Source organism: Rutidosis leptorrhynchoides, chromosome 6, assembly GCF_046630445.1.
Source record: "Rutidosis leptorrhynchoides isolate AG116_Rl617_1_P2 chromosome 6, CSIRO_AGI_Rlap_v1, whole genome shotgun sequence".
NCBI classification, from domain to species: domain Eukaryota; kingdom Viridiplantae; phylum Streptophyta; class Magnoliopsida; order Asterales; family Asteraceae; genus Rutidosis; species Rutidosis leptorrhynchoides.
The window spans coordinates 141,641,028-141,664,475 of NC_092338.1; the positions used below are offsets into that span (position 1 = coordinate 141,641,028).

General features: G+C 35.8%; 1 protein-coding gene across 1 annotated transcript; it reads left to right on the forward strand.

The window, feature by feature from the left end:
• The first annotated feature begins 21,628 nt into the window (after positions 1–21,628).
• Positions 21,629–22,363, forward strand: LOC139854118 (uncharacterized). Its single transcript, XM_071843442.1, has 2 exons — positions 21,629–21,859; positions 21,971–22,363. The coding sequence occupies exons 1-2, from the start codon at positions 21,629–21,631 to the stop codon at positions 22,361–22,363; spliced, it is 624 nt and encodes a 207-aa protein (XP_071699543.1).
• Positions 22,364–23,448: the final 1,085 nt, after the last annotated feature.

Below are 23,448 nucleotides of genomic sequence, written 5' to 3' on the forward strand. Positions count from 1 at the left end.
ATCAAAGATTGGTGCTTCTTTCACCAATTCTTCTAAGTATCCTATAGTTTGAGTTGATTCGAGAATCGTTGACTCAAGTTTTTGCACAAAACGAATTTTGACAATTTCAAAAACCTTTATAGAGCAATGATTTGAGCAACCACTTTGATACCAATTTTAAGTAACTAGAGGGGGTGAATAGTTACTTGATACATTTTTAACACTTTTTCGATTGATCACCAAATATGATTAACTATGATCAACCAACTTAACTCAAACTTGATATGTGTGGTGTGTATGTTCAAAATGATGAATAAAGTAATATAAAGAGCATAGAAACAAGGATTTATAGTTGTTCAGATGGATGTCAACTAATCGAGATTTCTTGCTTCACTAAGCACTTTTCTCCAAACCCGGTGGAGATTCGATTTACAAGTCTTCAACTTCTTTGGTAGACAACAAACCTAATCTTTCTATCCCTTTGAAAGATCAACTCCAACCTAGATCAACTTGTCTTCACCTTGGACAAGTATTAATCTCCAAATAAGATTAATCAACTTCCTAAGTCCCTTTAAGGAACTAGATTACTAAGCTAGCCTATGCTTCTACTAATTGAAGTTACAAGACTTATACAATTTGTAATGATGATCCTAAGACAATACTAGGACATACATTACATTAGGTAAAGTCACAAGATAAATGATTTTGATTAGTAAGTTTACAACAACCAAATTCTATATCTATAAGATCATAGAATCTTCTCTTGCTTGATCACATTTGAGTAGTAATTATAGCCCTTGTGATCTCTGGAAATAAGCTTTTGAAACATGTAAGAGGGTCAACTTCAAATGCTCTTCAATGCTTGCCTTTTATAGTGAGATTCAAAAAATAATCGTTGTCACACGGTTGCCAGCACGATCGACCGTGGTTCGATCGCGCATGCTCCAGTCCAAAATATGTATCCGTTGTATAAGCGTTTGACTCAGATTTGAATAGCACATTTTGGAACCTTTACTCCATCTAGCACCTGCAAAAGAAACCCAACATCCTATACAAGTACTATATGCATTAAGTGTGTGGAATTTGGTCTTATTGAGTGAAAGTGACATAACACTCCAAGAGTGGTAAACCCAACATTCTTGGAGAAGTGTCTTGATTGATATTTTAGGAAATCTCAGTTTAGTCAAGACTTAGTTAGCCACATTAATGCATTTGGTTCAATCCTAAAGACTAGTCAATATGTCATTAACTTCATAGTTTCAATTAATCACAAGTCTTATTCATTTTAAGATTAAGTAGAGATTAATTGAATGATGTCTTTCTAAAATAATCATTAAGTGTGTAAAGACATCAATGTTAATACTTGGATAAGTAATCACATCTTGTTACATAGACAAAACCAAATAGACAATTGACCATTATTCCTTTGTGAACTATTTTACACTTAATTTATTGGAGTAAACTAGTTACTTGAATCCTAGTATTCTAACTAGTAGCACATAGCAAGCATGTTAATCAAGTTGGCAAATTAATGAGTATTAAACATATTAGCAAGTAGCAAGTAATACTCACACATAGCAAGAGATAGTTATTCTAAAATCAATCATGTAGATATTTGCACAACATTATAGTTTAAGCTTTTAGCAACCTTACTTGCAATATAACATATTGCATGATTAATGTGTAAGCATACATTAATGTCCAACACATACACAAGGGAAGAGCAATCTCTAGTTGGGACTTGGTGACCATCCTAAATGTATCTAAATGTATTTTAGGATTACAAGTCTTTACTAGTTACACTTGAAAGCATTGTTCTTCATTTAGCCTTAATTAATCACTAAGTCAAATTTGATTGTAATTAATGTTCTAGTGACATTAGCTTAAGTGTGTTGGTACTTGGTGATCATACAAAGGATATCTAGATAAGTTTTAAGATCACAAGTTGTTGATTAACATTTATTTGTTATGCCTAATCTTGATTAATTTGTCATTAAGATGTAATTAAGCGTAGTTAACCATGATTAGTGTTTTTAAGACCAAAACTCAATTGAGTTTGGAAAGGACATCTATTCTAAGCGTATTGAAAAAGGTTTCATGAATTATAGATGTCGGGAACTAGTCAAACTAAATTTGGTCAAAAATGGTGACAGAGAAAACTGCGGTCGCACTGCAGTTGACCGTGGTGGCGACCGTGCAACTTGTTTTCACAAAACTGCGTTGCAATTTAGTCTGGGCTTCTACGGCTGGGTATGCGGTCGACCGTACCTTGACCGTGTATTTTGCTGACCTTTATTTTCATTTTTTAAGTTTTGTTTGACTTGGTCATTTGCAAGATCAAGTATGGATTAGTGACCTGCATGTTTTATGCTAAGATGTCGATCATCACTTATGCATATGTATATGTCATCATCAAAACATATATTCTTTGGTTAAGCATCATACTTAACTTTGTTGTTTAGTACATTAACTAACATTCAACCAAACATATTAGAAAACCCTTTTACTTTTACTTTTGTAATTTAATTAATTGATTAGGTACAATATTGTAAACTTCACTAAAATTACTTTCCATATTTAGTAGTGGACAATTAATCCGGGACATTCCGAAATGAAATAGTGGACGATTAATGTGGGGCGGATGGAGTAAGAAGGTTTAGAGTGATTTGGGTTAAAAACCGTATTTAAAACCATGGACCTTTATCTCTGATTTTCACAAGCCTATTTCAAAAGTCCAAACACCATTTATTTAATTTGATTTTGAAAAAGAAGCCCACTTAAAAGCCTAAACTTATTATTGTAAAAAGCTTTGTATAAATCCATTATAAAAATTTACGTAAGAAACACCAATTTAATAATGTAACCCACAACGAAACACGGTCTTAAACTCTTTTTAATTCCGTTATTTTTTAAACATTCAATTAACTGGCCGATAACCAACGAAAACCACCGATCGTTAACTGAATGAAACTATTCCGCAGCGAAGTGCGGGTTTGTTGTCCTCGTTTAAACTATAAAAAAGAATAATAATATATAATATATTATTATTCTATTTATTATCCCTCTATACTAATTCTCATAGTTAGGGAATACTAAGTGAATAATGCCCATTTTTATGCTTTATCAAGTTGTATATCACGCAGAAACTGTTGTAACCAAAAGGAGTAGTACTAAATTACAGGCTTTTTTTTTCTTAATTCTCCCACTCATTCTCCCCTACAAATTTTACTAAAGGACTGCACAAAAACGTTACCCCGATTTTTTTTAAACTAATTTTCCTCAAAAAAACGTTAAGCTTAATTCTTATTTTGTTCTTTTTACCCTTCTTTTTTCCTGCAATTTTTCCATAAAACTTCGCCAACAACGTTTCGTATACTAATACATATATTTGACTACTAACTTTAACGCATATACAAATTAATAAGATGTAATTATGTGTTTTCAAACATAATTATTCTTCAGATCAAACGCACACTATAACATTTTGTCGATGTAAACTTCGCAAACAACTCTTGAAGACTCCATGAGAATGCCAAAAAATGTCTACACGATAACGAGGCAACGCTCGTCCCCTATCACTAGTTTATACTATAACAACAATAATAATAACAGTAAGTACATATATTTATTTATACTATAACAAAAATAATATATATATATATATATATATATATATATATATATATATATATATATATATATATATATATATATATATATATATATATATATATATATATATGTAACAACCCAACCCAATATACAATCGAACACGCATAAGAAATTTTAATTTTTTTACAGGGGAGTGCGCCACGCGCACCACCCCATGGTGCGCGGCGCGCACAGGTCTATTTTCAGTTATGTCCGATTTTTCAATTTTTCAAATAAAGATCTCTCACTTCCCGACATATTTAGACGAAACGCTTTTCACAACATGTTCTAATATGAAAAACTCATACGATTCAAACATAAAATGAGTTTTACAAAACGGGGCCCACATCGACCGTTTTACGAGTTTCATACAAAAGTTTGAGTTTCGACCACACTAGTTTAAATTCCAAACGACACTATGAGCATGGTGTTTGGGGTTAAACTACCCATATCTCGGTCAAACTCCAAAAGCTACCACATCCCAAAACTGTCCCCTATACAACAAGCGGGATCTCTAATCCAATCGAAGGCCCTTACCCTTGTCAACGCCGGAGCCTATAAAAAGATAAACAACGAGAGGGTAAGCAAAGCTTAGTGAATGCAATAATTATAATCATATATATATATATATATATATATATATATATATATATATATATATATATATATATATATATATATATATATATATATATATATATATATATATAACATACCTACTTGCAATCACTTACTCATATACCGCATACACGCTAGCAATACAATTAGCATACCATCTCAAGTACAAAGCTAATAATCTCCAACAAACCGCTACTAGCGTAATAAATAACATATAATCGACATAATATAATATGCTACAAAACAATGCACGACCATGGTTAACCATTCCCGCGTCATGGTGCTACCGGATCTTTGGTTCACACCATACGCATTTGTCATGATGCTACCTGCTCTTTGGTTTACATCACAACTCGAGTCATACTCACGCTAGAGTGCTACCGGCTCTTTGGTTCTCACCCTAACAAATCGTGCTATAGCGCTACTGGCTCTTTGGTTCACACTATAACACACGTACTATGACGCTACCGGCTCTTTAGTTCACATCATAGCACGCTCGCACATACTATGGCACTACCGGCTCTTTGGTTCATACCATAGCATGCAAATAAATACATTACATACATATGCATATAATCATTCCACTCACCTTTAACGATTTGGTGACGGTTTTATACTTCCGCAAGCTTCAAAGCAAAGTACCTAATATAATAAGTACTTCAATCAACCCACGTAACTAGTTGGACTAAATACCAACAATTTCACTTATGTGCATTTAATGACTTAAATGCATTAAATGCTCCATTTTCACCAAAACCGCCCATTAAGGGTCAAGACCATCATTAATCACTTAAAAGCTAGTGATTAAGGTCCAACAACATTAATCATTACACAATTAGGGTATTTCATACCCATATTTCCCAATTAGGTCAATCATTAGCCCTTTGACTAATTTAAAGTCAACACACCCATTTCGGGTTATCTACTAACCCATCTAACACCCATTTACTAATTAACTAGGTGTGCTAGTGATTAACTAACCAATTAGAACTCATAAACATCAATTAACCTTTTGAAACCCTAGGTTAGTTACCATTGAGTCTTTATGACTCCATTTTACCCAAGAACACCCAAAATCACCAAATATGGTTTTATGTTCATCACTAACTCAAACCCTAACCCTTACACAATTAAGGTAAGGAAATTAAAGTTAGAACGTACTACTACAACGAAAACGAAGCTAGAGATGAGATGAACAACTTTAATGCACGCGATTTGACCCGAAATCAACTTCTTCTTCTTGGATTTAAGCTTTCTCACTCAAGAATCGAAGTCACTCTCTAGATTTAAAGTGATAAGGATAAAGTAGTTGAAGATGGAGTTATGACTCCACCCAAACAGATCTGGTAGCCTTTATCCCGTCCACAAATGAAATTACCAAAATGCCCATCAAAATATCTCATTAAAACAGCAAAAAAAATCCGGCTACAGTAGGGAGCGCGCGGCGCGCACTAAGCTCATATCGCTCTCTGACTTCTGTTTAACTGCACAATCATTCCCACACTTTATGTACTCTATACACTCTGCTGTACAATGAAGATTAGGGTCTTACAATATATATATATATATATATATATATATATATATATATATATATATATATATATATATATATATATATATATATATATATATATATATATATATAGTAAATATAAAATATAAAATATTTATTTTTATTAAATTACAACGGATATATTTCTATCCGTTTAAATTTATGGTCAAACACCCCTACCAGTTAAAATTCGCCACGTGTCCCACCATACCCGTTGCCAGTGTTGTAAATCTCCTTATTTCTCCCCGAGATCTCGTTTTTGGAAAGCCGCCGATACGAGATGTCCATTTCCTGAGATTTCTAGGTCAACAGGGTCAAACTTGGTCAAAGCCACGAATTCTCAAAATCTCTCGCTCATTTATTGAATTTTCTCATAAAATCTCGTAATTTTTCGGATTTTCTCACCCATTTTTTGGATTTTTTTTGTTAAATCCTATAAAATGTATATAAATATACGTATATTGATTTATTTGTATATATTTATATTATAAAACTAAAAAGTCATCGTAAGTCAACATTCGAGATCTTCCTGAAATTTTTCCGGGATGCAAGATCTCCTAAAAAATGTCCAAACGAGATCTCCTCGAGATCCGAGATCTCCAACCTTACCCGTTGCCATACCCGTTGCAATTCAAGGAACGCCACCCTTTTGTCATCAGCCAACTTCTCGATATGGCTAGTCGGGGGCGGCGCTTGGTGCCACATCACCCTCCGAAGCCGTTGCTTCATACCGTTACATACGGTCTAAAGGCATATGGTCAATGCAATCGGATAGAGGTTTCAAACTCAATTCGTTATATGTAAAACCTACTAGTTGAATGACCCGTAAAATTCCGGGATTGTTGGAAAAATATTATAGAATGATATTTTCTAGTTGATAGTTAACAAATGTTATTAAACCAGTATGTGAATGTTATAAGAGTATAAAATAAAGTTTGGTGCTAATTTATAAAACTAACATGTGTATTATTAGACAAGAGGAATATTAAAATGAATACAACTTTTAAACTGAAATCCAAGGGATCAATTAGAGTGCGACATGTGGCGCGACAATCAATGTGATTGAAAATAATTTTAATTTTTTTTAAAAAAAAAATTTTCGAAAATTTTTTTTTCCCGTAATTTTTTTTCCAATCACATGTGATTGGATTTGACATGCAGTAAATCGCAATGTGATTCTACATGCCAATCATATGTGATTGTAAAACCCAATCATATGTGATTCTGCATGTCAAATCCAATCACATGTAATTGAAAAAAAAAATTAAAATAAATGATGAAAATGATGATGTCATCATTTCACTAATTAATCTTTAATTTTTGTAATGATGATGTCATTATTTTATATTAATATTAATTATAATTAAAAAATACAAAATAAAAACAAATAAATGCCGATAATATGAATGCCGAATTGAAAAGCAAAAATAATTAATAAAAATATCATTTAATATTTAATTCGGTATTACTGTTTTATAAATATATATCTCGGAGCATCTCCACCATATATTATCATAACTCTTTTTTCTCAATATGTACAAACGTTTACAACTCTTTTTTTCAATCTCCATTACATTATCCAATAACTTTTTGTTTCTAAAAAAACAGGTACAAACCTTAATGTCATTGTTAATGTTTTTTCAAAAAATTATTATCTTTTATGTGTTGTTTGATGATGAAATTTATCACATCTTGACTGTTTATTATTATGTGTTTGTTACTGTAAACAACAAGAATCTAAAAATCGATAACATACGTTAAATCATATTGTGACTATTTAAATGTATATAGTATGATAGAAGAATTTAAAAATAATCATGATATTCGCGAGGTTGAACCAGGTATTTTGAGTCCCTCTTTTAATGTTAAATAAGTAATAAGTAATTGTAATGAAAATTGAATGATGGTGGAAGAATTAATGTAGTTCATTTATTTTGATCAAGTTAACAACGACAAGTTTTTTAGTCGAAATTTGTGGTTCCACAGGTCATTAAACTAAATAACTTTAACATTTATATTCACTTAATACCTAAAACATATTATTAAAATGTTACGTTTAAAAAACCCCATGATTTCACAGGTCATTTCACTAGTTTTCTTCAAAAGTTCAAAACCAATAATCTCATTAGTCGACATATATATGCTTAATATCACGATTATAGTATAGATTACAATTAATATTCATATAATCGAATTGCAAGTTACTATCAATATATAATGACCATGTTATATGTCAGATAAATATATCTAATTATAATATAATATAGTTGCAAGATGATACACGAATAACATTCGTAATGTGAGTATATTCAGGTTAATATACACAAAATCATATACATAAATGACATTACAATTAATATTCATATAATCGATTGCAGGTATCCATACAATCTATATCTATATATTTATATAAATCTCTAAAATGATAATGTTATCATTTCACTAATTATTCTTTAATTTTGCTTAATCATGATGTCATTATTAATTAATTAAAAATAATTAAATAATTAATTCTAATTAAGAAAAAAAATGATGTGGAACCGATTAGCTAGCTGAGACGTGAGATTTAATTGCTTGCTCACAAAGCTAGAGTTGTCAAATTTTATTTATTTATAGTTTATCCATTCCATTCCATATCTTTTTAAATTATTCGTTTTACTTAAATTTAAATTAGATATTAGAATTAGAATTAGATATGGATAGGAGTTGTAAGTCTGGAAGAGTCTTAAGTCGGTGTCTATGATTTACCAATATTTATACCCCACGTATATGTGTAAACAAGGATCTATCTTCCTTTTTGAATGATATAATTATTTTCTTAACATCATCGAGTGTTGCCTTATATTTGCGTAAGCATTCGTATATATTGTTCAATTAATAACACGTTTGTGTTGTTAATTGTTTATTACGAAGACAAGCTATGTTTAACCGATCCATTCCGGATCGACCGAATTGATGATCCTCATCAAAAAAACACAAAATAAAAATAAAAAAGAGCTATTTATAGATAAATATATATACGACGAGTAACAACTCTGTATCTATATATTGCTTACTCATGATGTCATTATTAATTAATTAAAATTAATTAACTAATTAATTCAAATTAAAAAACACAAAATAAAAAAAAATAAAAAATAAAAAAGCTATTTATGAATAAAATATGTAAAGTTTTTAGATAAGATATTAACTAAATTCAAAGTCTAAAATCAAAAACGTCCTACAACTTCTAATAATGACGAGTAAGAGCTATCTATCTATGTATATTATACTCTATTTATTTATTTATATAGGTAATAAATAAAGGTCTTATATTTACGAGTAACAAAATATATTTATATATAAATAAAGGTTTATATTTACTAGTAACAAGATATTTATGTGAATGGAAATGCTCTGAATTCAAGTGATATTGTGAGTCATGGAAATTTTTTTTTTTTTTTTTTGAAAAGCAAGCAAAAAGTATTATTAATATATCGGAGAGTTACAAAGCCCTATACAACTATACAATGTAATGAGATCGAAAATGGAAAATGTACAGATTCATGGGCTAGGAGACCAAAGACACCGCGGAACTTGAGACATCAAGCTGGGAAGAGGCAACCAGACAGTACCGCGCTTGCGATGACAAAGTCGGCTGACACTCCCCATTTAACCAAGTGAAAATGGAAATCCAAGCCATGAATGCACTGACGAATAGGACTTTGCTACAATTAGCCAATGCCGGATTTCTGATGATTTGAGGAGATGTAGAAGGCGGGATTGACTAGCCACTGGTGCCACATAACTATAGATTTTTTGTGTCTTTTGGATATCCATGCGAAAGACTGTGTTTGGATTTCGGATAAGATTGTTGCGGCACACCATTCTTTTTTACCGAAGACCTTGAGATTCCGGTATTTCCAGATAATGTAAGTGGATGCCCATTTAATGGCTTGCCAGATGTTAGCACCATTTTGTGACGTGGTGAAGGATTGATCATTTAAGGTTATGTCACGGAGATTGGTGAAGGTGTTGGCTGGGAGATTCCACCATTGTAGAATTGATTCCCAGACGTTTGATGTAGACGTGCAATGAATTAATATGTGTTCAATAGACTCTATGTGTAGGTTGCATAGTGGGCAGAGGATGGAGTCGAGATCAACTCCTCTTTGTCTAGTTCTACACGTGTTGGGATTCTCCCGTATAGAACTCTCCAAATGAAGATGTTAATTTTTTGGGGTATGAGTTTATTCCTTGGTGTCTTAATGGTGGAGGACGGTGTATGAAGTTTAAGGTTGTCGAGGATTGTGGCTAAAGCTTTTGTTGTAAAAATGCCGGATTGATCTAAATTCCATTTCCAAGTATCAGGCTTATTGGAGAGACTGATGGTTGATACGAGATTATTTAGTTCTGTTAATTCGGTGAGGCTGCGACCATTAGGTGCACGGGACCAGTTCCATGACGTGGATGTCGTTGTATTGTTTGTCTTGAGTCTTTCCCCAACCGTGGCGTTTTTGTTTGATTCAAGCATATATAATCTTCGAAATTGGGTACAAAACTTTTCAGTACCGCACCAGTTGTCATGCCAAAATTTGGTGTTAGAACCGTTCCCAATATTTTTGGATATTGAATTAGTGAAGTTAACACCATAGCCGTCCGCGGATTTCCCTGCTTTGATGATTTCGTTCCAAATTGTGCGACCTGCAACATTTCTAGATAAAACATTAGTAGAAACCCCCCCTCCCTCCCCGTAAATGCTCGAAATTATTTTAACCCAAAGTGCGTTTTTTTCATTAGAAAATCTCCACCACCATTTGCAAAGTAGAGATATGTTTTTACAGATTAAGGACCCGATGTTTAACCCGCCTTTTTCGTAAGGTAAGAGTATATGTTCCCATTTAATCCAGTTTATTTTATTTTCTGCTTCTGCCCCGCCCCAGAAGAATTTCCTTCTTTTTGATTCAAGTGTGTTAATTATTTTAGTGGGTGCATGAAATAAGGAAAAATAATATAAAGGGATGCTAGTGAGGACCGATTTGATTAAGGTTAAGCGTCCGCCAAAAGATATGGATTTTGCTTTCCAGTCGGAGAGTCGTTTGTCGAATTTATCAATGATTGGTTGCCAGGTGGAGGCTTTCGTGGAAAGAGTGCCAATGGGCATTCCGAGGTAGGTGAAAGGAGCTGAGCCGGCCGAGCATTCAATATAAGAAGCCATTTCCTCAACATCCTTTTTCGAGACCCCGATTCCTTAGAGATTACTTTTTTTAAGATTTACTTTAAGCCCGGAGATATTTTCGAAGCATTTTAATAATTTGGAGATATTTTTTGCATTACGTTTGCTCCATTCGCCAAAGAAGATTGTGTCGTCCGCGTATTGGAGGTGAGATACCACGATCTTGTCTTGTCCAACGCAAATGCCACGGAGTTGATCGTTTGTAATTGCACGCTTAGCGAGGATGTTGAGGCCTTCAGCGGCAGTGATAAAGAGAAAGGGGGAGATGGGATCTCCTTGACGGATACCCCTGCCGGGGAAAAATTCCCTGGTTGGGGAACCGTTAATGAGAATGGAGATGGAAGATGAGGATAGGCAAGCACGAATAAAACTGATCCATTTAGTGCCGAATCTCATGCATTTCATAGTGTCAAAAAGGAAGTCCCATTCTATGCAATCGAAAGCTTTTTCAAAATCAACTTTGAAAATGAGGCCTTTTTGTTTCTTCCTTTTGAGTTCATCAATTATTTCATTTGCAATCAGGACACTTTCTAGGATGTTTCGGCCTTTCAGGAAAGCGGTTTGCTCAATTCCGATTAGTTTGTGAATTACTTTTGAGATGCGGTTAGCAAGTATTTTGGTGAGGATTTTATAATAGCTTCCGATTAAACAAATTGGGCGATATTCGTTGAATCTGATTGGGTTGGCTTTCTTGGGAATTAGTGTGAAAAAAGAGGCATTACAACCCTTGGATATTTCGGTGTTACACTAAAACCAATCTAGGGCGTTGATGAGATCATCTTTAATTAGCCACCAGTATTTTTTGAAAAATTTCATGTTGAAGCCGTCTGGCCCAGGGGCCTTTGAGCTGTCACAGCCATGAAGTGCATCCCATATTTCATTTTCGGAAAAGCGGGCTTCAAGAAGGAGATTATCCATATGGGAGATGTAGGAACGATTAGGTTCGTTTTCAAAAGGGCAGATTCCTTTTCTTTTTTTGGATGTGAAAATTGTTTCGAAATATTTAAGAGCTTCGTTTTTTATTATGTTAGGTTCCTCTGACCATGTTCCATTAAGTGATATACCCCGGATGTTGTTTTTGTTTGAACTTCTTTTAATATAATTGTGAAAGTATTTGGAGTTTTCGTCGCCCTCGAGGTTCCATTTGATGCGTGCTTTTTGTTTAAGCATGTTAGTTTTCTTTTTTTCTTTTTCAAAGTGTTGTATTTTATCATTTATCCAATTTTTTCTTTCGGATTCGGTTAGAGGTCTAGATTCCGCGAGTTTTTCCCAGTCATTGGAGGCGTTCAAGTACATTTTAATTTCGTTGTCAAGGTTGCTTAGTTGTTGGCTACATTTTTTAAGTTCGAGTTTAACGTTTTTTAATTTATTTCGGAAAATACAGTCTGGGCGGTTACCGGATATGGGGAGTAGCCATGTAGTTTTAATGATTTCATCAGCGTTTGGTAGGTTTAACCAAGTGTTAAAGACGCGCGTAGGTTTTGGACCAAAGTCGATGAATGAATTTTTGAGTATGATCGGACAATGATCTGAGAGGTCCCGATCAAGGGTTTTTGAGGAGATGTCTGGCCATAGATTTATGATATTTTCGGAAACAAGGAAGCGATCGAGTTTACTGAATTTCATTTTGTTAATACAGATGCGGGTAAATTTCTTACCGCCTAGAGGTAGGTCGATTAGATTCGAATTATTTATGAAATTATTAAAGTTATCAGCCCATGTTTGATTAAAGTTACAGTTGAGGCGTTCGGATTTGGATCTGACTTCATTGAAGTCGCCAAAAATAATGTGGGGGACGTTGATGTAATTAATTAGATTTGTGAGTTCTGTCCAAAATTTTATTTTTTTCTGGTGAGAGTGCGGGCCATATACGTTTACAATTACCATGTCAGAATTGTAACCCGTCCATGTCCCTTTAATGGTGATAAAGAATTCTCCCTGTAGGGCTTGTTCGAAGGAAAAGGTTGATGGATCCCAAATTAAGAGTAAACCCCCTGATGCCCCAATTGCGTCTTTTTGTACAAATTGAAAGTTTGAGTTATACCAAAATGATTCAATTAGAGAGTCAGGAGATTGGGCACATTTGGTTTCTTGTAGACCTAGGATAACAGGATTTTCCTCATTACATATTTTTTTAAGCCATTTTAATTTACCCGATTGTCCCACACCCTGAATATTAAGTGAAATGCAAGACATAGAGAAACTTACATAGCGAGTAGGCAGCAGGAAGATCAATGACCTGTGGTCCAACGAATTCCCAGTTCCTGGCCGAATTCATTGGTGTCGATAGTGCTGGTAGAGGCCAATTTAGAGCGGGTCCCTCCTTTGTTCGGCAGTTTTTTAGATAGGTTTCCGGAAGTTTTAGAAGATGATGTCGCCTTTCTAGAGAGTTGTGACAATTTCATCTTTTGTCCGCTTCTAGCACACTGTTTAACAAACAAGAACTTTGATCTAGAGCCTTTTTTGTTACACTCAGAAGATGGAATAGTTTGAGCAATTGGTTTCGATGGGCTAGATGTCAGATTATCATGTGCTTTCTTCTTAAAGTATGTGTTATCGTAACTAAGGATTTTCGAATTTGATTTAAACGTATCCTTGGATTTTTTGATTCTCTTACCCTTTGATTTGTTAGTAGCGATAGACGGATTGCAAAGCATATCAGTTTCTTCAGATAGCTGGATGGGATCGATATTCTGATTGTTCTTTTGAGCATTATTTTTCGGGAGTGAAACCGTGTTGCCTTCTTCCTCAGTTTCTGTCGATGGGAGATTATCAAAATTTGATTCAGTTACATCGCATACAGGCTTAGTGGTATCATGGGTTGGTGTGCCCGTATTGGGCTCGATGGGCTCATGGGGAGATGGTATAGGGGAATCGATGGGCTGTTCAGAAATTAGATTATTAATGATTTGAATTGGGCTTATGGGTATATTGGGTTCAGTGGTATTGGGCCTATGGTTTACGTTGGGAGTTGGGGGGTTGGGCATGGTTTGCTGGTAGGGTTTTTGGTTACTGTATAAGGAGTTAATGTGTTGGGAATCCGAAACATGGGAATCATCCTGGATAATATGAGCGTTATGACATCGAGATTCGTGATTTTCAGTTGGATGGCAATTAGTGTGGTTGGTTGGGAAGGTGGTGGCATTTACTCGTTTTGAGGAATACGAAGTATCACCATTGTTCTGCTGGTTCGATGGTTCGCCTGACGAACCAAGATTATCCGATTGATTTTGCTGGACTTTATTGTTAGTGAAGTTGAATTTTTGGTTGTCGAACGATTTAGACGCGAGATTAACATCATGTTGATCACCCTCCATACACGAATCTTCATCAGATATGCAATCATCAGTTTGATTATCATCATCCCAACATGAAGACTCATTATCAGTGGAGTTGAAGTCAATAGGCTGTAGATTATTTTCGTTCACATAAGCATGGGTAATTTTGTTGTCATGATGGATGTGTACAAGACCGTTGATGAGAGCGTGAGAATATGTTTTGATTAGAGCCTTGCCAAGTGAAAGATCCTGTGAACCTTTTTCTTCGATGGAGCAATTTTCGAGTTTAATAACCTCACCCCAACAATTTGCTATTTTATTGAAAGTTACATCTGACCAACAGGTGATAGGGACACCCTTGATGTCGATCCAGACAAGTCGACCTGATGTTGAATATTCATCCGGGTCCCAAGGTTGTATATCATCTAGCTAATTCCAAAGTGGGTTTTTCTTATCGCTTAGCATTTCAAGGGCTAGCCTTTTATCCTCATAAATGAGCATGACATCTCTCCCACCAAGATATTTCGATTCAAACCCGAGGAGATTTTTCGACTTGCAAATTTCATTGAAATATTCTAGGTGTTCAATAACTTTAATTTTCCCAATTACGGCATGACCAAGAATATCAATGATTTTTTCATCGGTTGGTATATTAACAGAGAATTCTTTTGTGTGGAAAGAAGGCATAGTGTGGCTTATGTTGTGTAAAACATCAGCGTATTTGCGTTCATCGGTGAGGTTGGTTGGAATAGAGGTTGTTTTTATAGGTGGGGGTTGATTAGTTTTCGGTGAGTTGTGGTTGTTGACGGGTTTGGGGGTAGTAGCAGGGTTGCGATCATGAGCTTTGTATGCGACGAGAAGCATACCATCGGCTTCCACCATGTTTAGTTTCCGAAGTAGTAAATCAATCTGATGGCTGTTCACATTCTTGTAACGCACAAATCCATATCTTTTGACACTTTTTAATCTTGTTTTAGGAATGTAAACCTCATAAAGATCACCGTGTTTTTTGAATAATTCCCACAGATTAGCGGCATTCCATGACTCAGGGAAGTTAAAGAAGAGGAAGGATGTGATGTTTTTGCTTGTTGGGTGCAGTGGTTTGGGAGGTGTTGTAGGATTTCCGAAGTTATGAATCAGATTTCGAGCCTGTTCCTGTTGTTTGAAACGTTGATAAATCATGTTATTTGCTGTGTTCAATCTAGGGTTTAGGTGAGGTTTAGGGTTATTTTGGTGGCGGCTAAGATGTGGGAATTCTTCACCGATTTGAGTCTGCTTGGGAGGGATCTGTTCAGCAGGTTTATTTCTATTTCGATCCACCTTGACCCAAATGCCTACATTTTCAGGTTGGTATTTGATGTGGTTTGTGTTGTTTGATGAATGGGTTTGATAATGGGTTCTGTTTGCAGCAGGTTGGCGTGGGGTAAAGGGAGATGTAGGGATGTTGAACATTGTAATAGATCTATAGAATAAACTAAAAAATAGCAAGAAAGATGAAACAAAAAGAAAGAATTAAGCCGGAGAGTTCACCGGAGTAGTCAGAAGGTTGCAGGAGAGAAGGAGAGAAAGAGAGATCATCTTTTTTATTTTTGCCCACCACAAGTGAACGACAAATTTTTGTCATGGAAAAGATATATATATATATATATATATATATATATATATATATATATATATATATATATATATATATATATATATATATATAAAATAAATTTATATAATGGTGATTTCATAAATATGGATTATTTTGCGGATTAATTACCTTACATATGAATGCGAAATACATGGATCAATAAAAGGTTGTAATGTAAGCTTTTATGACAAGAAAAATAATAACTGTGATGAAAATTAGAAGTGAGTGGTGGAAGAATATAGGTTTAAAGCCAAAAATAGGCTAAACTTACACGTCGGTGATACATCGAAACAGAACTGAAAGTATATGGGCGACATCGGAACACAACTGAAAGTATATGGGCGACATCAGGACACAACTGAAAGTATATGGGCGACATCGGGACATATAAAATGAATAAAAAAAGTTAAATAATTAACTTTACCGGTTCAACAGGTAACTGGTAACGAAATGTTAACATCAGCACATTTTTATAAGTTTGTAGGCGACAGTAGGACGAAAATGGGTTTGTGGACGACATCGGTACATTTGTGTAAGTTTATAGCCTATTTTTGACTTTAACCCAATATATGTAGGCATTTATTCAAACCAAGTTAAGTAGATTAATATGTTTTTAAAAACAACGACAAATTTCTTAGTCAGAATCCGTGATTCTACGGGTCATTAAACTAAATAACTTTTGCATTTTATCTAAATATGTTATTATTTCTATTAAATAAACCCGTGATTCCACGGGTCATTTGACTAGTATATAATAACCATGTAATATGACATATGAATCTAAAAAAATTCATATACAACAAAATAGACAAAATTGCTGAAATGATCCATGTGGTTTGTACTAAAATGCTGATTTAGTTCCTATGGTTTTTTTGATGGATTTCGTTCTCGTGATTTGCAAATGCTGCTGATTTCGTCCTTTTGTCTGACGGACAATAAAAGACTCCGTTAACTTTGATCACATGCCAAGCACACGAGTGTGTTTTCGTCATTTTACATCTCCTTACCTTCTTCATTATTCTATCATCATCCACATTCATCTTTCTCAAATCCCAAATCAAAAACCCTAATCATCACCAAATTCATTTCCATTTCTAAATTTAAATCTAAACTCAATTCATACACGAATCATGTTCATTCAGATCTACCCTAACCACCACCGTATCGACTTCAACCACCCTAATTCCATCAGTATTCCAGGAAAACATCAATGATTGTTGCTCTATATAATCGAGATGTGTAAAGAAACGGTATCAATTTGTAACAACCCGACTTCATTAATCCAAAAACACCCTAAAAAGAATTTTTGGGACAGTACATCTGGACGGCGTCCAGTAACGAAGACTTGGACGGCGTCCAACCTTTTGGGACGGCGTCCCAATGAACTGCTAGGTTCTGATCTCGGGTTCCAATTTACACAAGCGGAAATCTCGCTTCCCGACACTTTTAAACGAAAACCCTTTTACTACAAGTCATAATAAGTAAAACTAAGAGGTTTCCATCATCAAAACAAGTTTTACATCACCGGGCCCACAAACGCTCATTTTACAAGTTTCGTTCAAAATACAAGTCTCGACCTCAAGAGTTTAACTTCCAAACGACACCTAGAGCACGGTGTTTGGGGTTAAACTACCCAATCTCGGTCAAACTTCAAAAGCTAAATCACCCAAAAATATCCCCTATCAAAACAAGCGGGAGACCACTACTCCAATTGAATACCTTTGCCTTTATCCAAGCCCGAGCCTAAAAAGATAAACAACGAGAGGGTAAGCAAAAGCTTAGTGAGTGCAATAGTTATACATATACATATATAACTTACTTACTTGCAAACACTTACGCAATACCGCATACAAGCTAGCAATTCGACAACTATGCAAACATTATGCATATACCAATATCCGCAATCATAATAAGCTAGCGATTCCAAAAGCATATAGTTCACAATTAAATATGCTAGTACAAAAATTCACACAACCATGGTTAACCACTCGTACAAAGGAATGGTAATCGAATTTCCCATCGGTGTTCATAACAACCGTTAGCGTACAACAACATATATCACTAACCCTTGGCGGAACGCAACACATATCCGTTCATAAAACCGTTAGTGTACAACGACATATATCACTAACTAGGACAACACATATCCGTTCATAAAATTCGTTAGTGTACAACAACATATATCACTAACTCGGACAACACATATCTGTTCTTAGAAACCGTTAGTGTACAACAACATATATCACTAACTAGGACAACACATATCCGTCCCTACAAATAAATACATTATATACATACATGTATACTTATTCCACTCACCTTAACACCAAGATGATGCTTATGCACTTCCGGAAGCTTCAAAGCAAAGTACCTAACACATTAAGTACACATTCAATACACTACTTGTGGAACTAACCACATTACTTACACTTGAGCATTTAATGACCCAATTGCATTAAATAACTCAATTACGCCAAAACCGCCCTTAAATGGCCAAGACTCATCTTAAATCACTAAAGCTAGTGATTTAAAGTCTACTAACTCTAACTAACACAAACTTAGGGTAATTCATACCCATTTCACCCAATTAGGTCAATTATTACCTATTTAACCACTTTAAGGTCAACACACCCATTTCGGGTCATTCACAAACCCACATACACCCATTTACTAAACATCTAGGTGTGCTAGTAATTAACTAACATATTTTAGGCTCATAAAGCTCCATTAACACTTTGAAACTCTAGGTTAGTTACTATTGAGTCTAACCCAAGAACACCCAAAATCACCATATATGGGTTTTATGTTTATCACTAACCCAAACCCTAACCCTTATACAAATTAAAATAGGGAAATCAAGGTTAAGACTTACCACTACAATCAAAATGTAGCTAGCGAGGAGATGAACAACTTTAATACTCGAGCTCTAACCCGAAACAAACTTCTTCCTCTTCGATTTGAGCTTTCTCACACAAGAATCACTCTCTCTCTCTCTCTAAAATTCAAGTGGAAGAGGTGTGGTGGTTGTAGATGGAGTAAATGATGCTCCAAAAACTGATCTAGGGCTTTAAATTCAGCCCCCATGTGAAATTACCAAAATACCCATTTAAATATCTAAAAACAAGACAGCTGGCCCGCCAGACCATTTGGACGACGTTCAGTCCTTCACACTGGGACGACGTCCCAACCTTTTGTGAAAACAGGATCTTACAACTCTCCCCCACTTGAACCGGATTGCGACCTCGCAATCCAAACCGCATGACAAGCAGGAAGATACACCAAAACAAACTCTTCGGATTCCCACGTAAACTCGGAACCCTTACTACGATGCCATTGGACTTTAAAAGTCCTCACTTCTTTGTTACGAAACATTTTAACCTTTTCATCAAGAATTTCCATTGGTTCCTCAACATATTCTAATTTGTTGTTTAAGGAAATCTCGTCCAACGGTACCCACGTCGTGTCATTCGCAAGACACTTGCTAAGATTAGAAACATGAAATTTATTATGGATCCCCACAATCTCTTCGGGTAACTCCAAATGATACGTAACTTTACCAACTCGAGCTAAAATTTTAAATGGTCCAATAAGCCGAGGAGCTAACTTTCTCCGTTTTCGAAATCGAAGGACACCTTTCCATGGCGAAACTTTAAGCATCACCATGTCACCTTCTTGAAACTTAATCGGTCGCCTTCGTTTGTCGGAATACGCTTTTTGTCGATCTTGAGCCTTTTTCAAATGAGCCCGAATCATATCAATCTTGCTATTCGTCTCTAAAACCAAATCGGTACTCTCGATTTCTCTTTGACCCACTTCACCCCAACAAATCGGGGTTCGACACCTACGCCTGTAAATCATCTCGTAAGGTGGCATCCAAATACTAGTATGATAACTATTATTGTACGAGAATTCCACCAAAGGTAAGTGCTCATCCCAACTACCACGGAAATCAATAATACACGCCCGTAACATCACTTTTATTCTATCACTTTTATTCTATCTAATTTATATTTATCCATTAATTTATTTCCAAGACACTTAATTTAAGCACAAATAATTAATGTGTCACGTGATAAAAATATAGGGTTTATTATAAAAGACAGTTTCCGTTATAATAAATTAGACCAACCCAACAACCACCCTCGATTCTTAATTCTCTTATGGAAACTCCCGCGAGGGTGTATCAAGAAAGATTAGACTTGTTGACAACACCAGTCATAAATAGGAATGTTATTCCTACCGAATTAAGTTGGTAATAGTTAATTTGAACAGTTGAGAATGACCTTCGGCTATGAATAAAGTTATATATATTCATCATTTAAATGAAAGTTTCTCTCTCTTCCCCTTTTCTCCCAACGTACATTTTTTCTACCAAGAGTGCCAAAATCTTGCCCGTCAAAATTAATCAAATCTGTTGATTTTAAGAAGACACAACCACTCTTATTTTACTTGATTATTGCTAACGATCAGAACGAGACCAGTTTCGCCGGAGTCGGAGATCCCACGCGCCGCCAAGGATAACCGTCGTAGGTGGGTTTTTCCGGTCAAGTTACAAGCTTTTTCGGCCAAATCCCAGCGAGTGAACAATCACAGACCTCATACCTGGCCCAAGAACGATTTTTCGCATAGGAAATTACCACCCTTTGCTTCACCACAATACTTGGGCCGACCGCCGCCGCCGCCGCCTGTTAACGGAAATTGATCTTTCCGGCCGGTTATGATTCTCTCTCTCGATCTATCATTGTGTTAACTGCTTTCTGATTCCTGTATATATTTATATCACTGTTATTCTTGCTTTTCTATACTTATACTTACTAGGAGTAAACTCTAATATATATATATATATATATATATATATATATATATATATATATATATATATATATATATATATATATATATATATATATATATATATATATATATATCACTGTATTGCTGCCTATACTGCTATATAATCATCATATATTTATATCTATATTGATATCACTTTTATACTTGCTGTTCTTTTGAAATCTATATTATCGATAGCATACATCTATATTTATTTATCTCTCAGTTTTTAATATTATAAGTAACAATAAATACTTATTTAAGATTGTCATATTTTTCTTATTTTTAGCCTGCACTTGGGTCATTTTTTGTGTATAGGTTAATATAGATCTTACGCATACCTATGGTCACTTGAGGTCATGTCCTCCTAGTTTAGGGGTGGGTAGGCCCAGAGGAGTTAGATGCGGTAGTAGGGTAGCCACCCTTGGTAGGATTAGAGTGGGTAGCCGGAATATAGGAACATTGACGGGAAAGAGGATTGAGCTCGTTGATACCCTTCTAAAGAGTAATGTGGACATAGGGTGTGTTCAAGAGACTAGATGGAAGGGTGAAGGGGCGGAAGATATTAAGGATTATAGGTTGTGGTACTCGGGTTCTAGGATAGCACGGAACGGGGTAGGTATCTTTTTGGGAAATCTACATAAGGATAACGTTGTTGACGTGGGTAGGTTTAGCGATAGGATTATGTCGGTTAGTCTAATTATTAACGAGGAGACTTTCACGGTCATTAGTGCATACGAACCTCATGCGGGTTTAAGTGATGCGGAAAAGAAGAGTTTTGGGAATTGTTAGATGAGGTAGTGAGGGGGTGTCATGCGGATCATAGACTGATTATAGGGGGTGATCTGAATGGACACATAGGAATGGAGGCAGAAGGTTACGAGGGAGCCCATGGGGGCTTTGGGGTTGGTCCTAGAAATGAAGAAGGGCGCTCAATTCTTGAGTTTGTCATAGCCCATGAGTTGGTTATAGCAAACTCTTTCTTCAAGAAGAGGAATGCTCAGTTAGCCACTTTTCATAGCGGGGGTCGTAGCACCCAGATTGACTTCTTGCTCTTTCGTAAAGGGGAACTTAGGACATGTAGGGACTGTAAGGTCCTTCCAGCCTTCACGTGCTCCTCCCAGCATAGATTGTTGGTCATGGACCTAGTCACCTGGGGAAGAGTTGGCAGGAGGGTCAGGGTTATGTAACATAGAATCCTTTAGAAGAACCTACATGGAGCGAAGGCAGAGACTTTTACAGCGACTGTTGCTGATAGATTGAGCGTAGAAGGGGATAACATAGCCCCTACTGACGTAGACCAGATATGGAACCGCATGGCGTCCACTATCAGAGAGGTGGCAAAAGAAGCTTTAGGGGTGGCATCAGGGACATCGAGAGCCCATAAGAGTAGTAGAGAATCGTGTTGGCTTAGTGACGATGTCCAAAAAAAAGTTGCGTTAAAGCAGACGAGGTTTAGAGAGCTCATTACTTTTGGGGAAGGGACACTTTCTGAGAGAACTAGGGTAGAAGAAATATATAAAGAAGCTAAAAGAGAAACAAAGAAGGCCGTAGCAATTGCAAAAACAAAGCTTATGAAGATTTATATAGGAAACTAGACTCTATAGAGGGAGCCAATGACATATATGGAATAGCTAAATCTAGGGAGCGAAGAGGCAGGGACTTAGTTAATGTCAAATATATCAAAGATGAAGCGGGCTAAAGTTTAGTGAGAGAAGACCTTATTAGGAAAAGATGGGAAGAGTATTTTGCATCCCTTTTCGGTAAGAAAAGAACAGAGCGGAACGGGGAACTCCACGAGTTTTGGGAATATCAAAACAACTATTTCTGCACTAGGATTAACCAGGAGGAAGTTAGATCGGCCATACGAAAGATGGGGAGAAACAAAGCAGTATGACCAGACTAAATTTCGATTGAGGCGTGGAGGTGCCTAGGAGGCGATGGGGTTAGATGGTTGACAAACCTTTTCAACACGACGTTTAGAAGCACAAAGATGCCTATGGAATGGAGACTCGGTGAGGTTATTCCCATTTACAAAAACAAGGGAGATGCGCAAATATGTAGTAATTACATAGGCATAAAGTTACTTAGTCATACTATGAAGCTTTGGGAGAGAGTGATTGAGACGAGGCTCCGACGCGAGACAAAGGTTTCAGAGAACCAATTCAGTTTCATGCCAGGACGCTCGTCAATGGAGACGATTCACATTGTTAGAAGCCTTATGGAAAAGTATAGGGAAAAACAAAAGAACCTACACATGGCGTTCTTAGACTTGGAAAAGGCTTATGACTGTGTCACGCGCGAGTTGATTTGGAAGACTCTTAATGTTAGGGGTGTCCCAAGTAGATATATAAGAACTATCAGAGATATATACGAGGGGGCGAAGACTCGTGTACGTACGGCGGTAGGAAACACTGATCCCGGTAGAGGTAGGTTTACATCAGGGATCGGCTCTTAGCCCATATCTTTTCGCTTTGATCCTAGATGAACTAACTCAAAGGATACAAGATAACATCCCATGGTGCCTAATATTCGCCGATGATATTGTATTAGTTTCGGATTCCCAGGATGAGCTTAACAGAAGGCTAGAGCAATAGAGGATCGCCCTAGAATCAAATGGCCTACGGATTAGCATACTTAAATCGGAGTACCTTAGATGCGATTTCAAGAGTGACCCGAACTT

Excerpts from the sequence above, each read along its gene's own strand:
- LOC139854118 (XM_071843442.1), top strand. The coding sequence starts at position 21,629 with ATGGAGGCAGAAGGTTACGAGGGAGCCCATGGGGGCTTTGGGGTTGGT. Across the intron at positions 21,860-21,970 it reads GGACATGTAGGGACTGTAAG|AAGAACCTACATGGAGCGAA; the intron begins GTCCTTCCAGCC and ends AGAATCCTTTAG.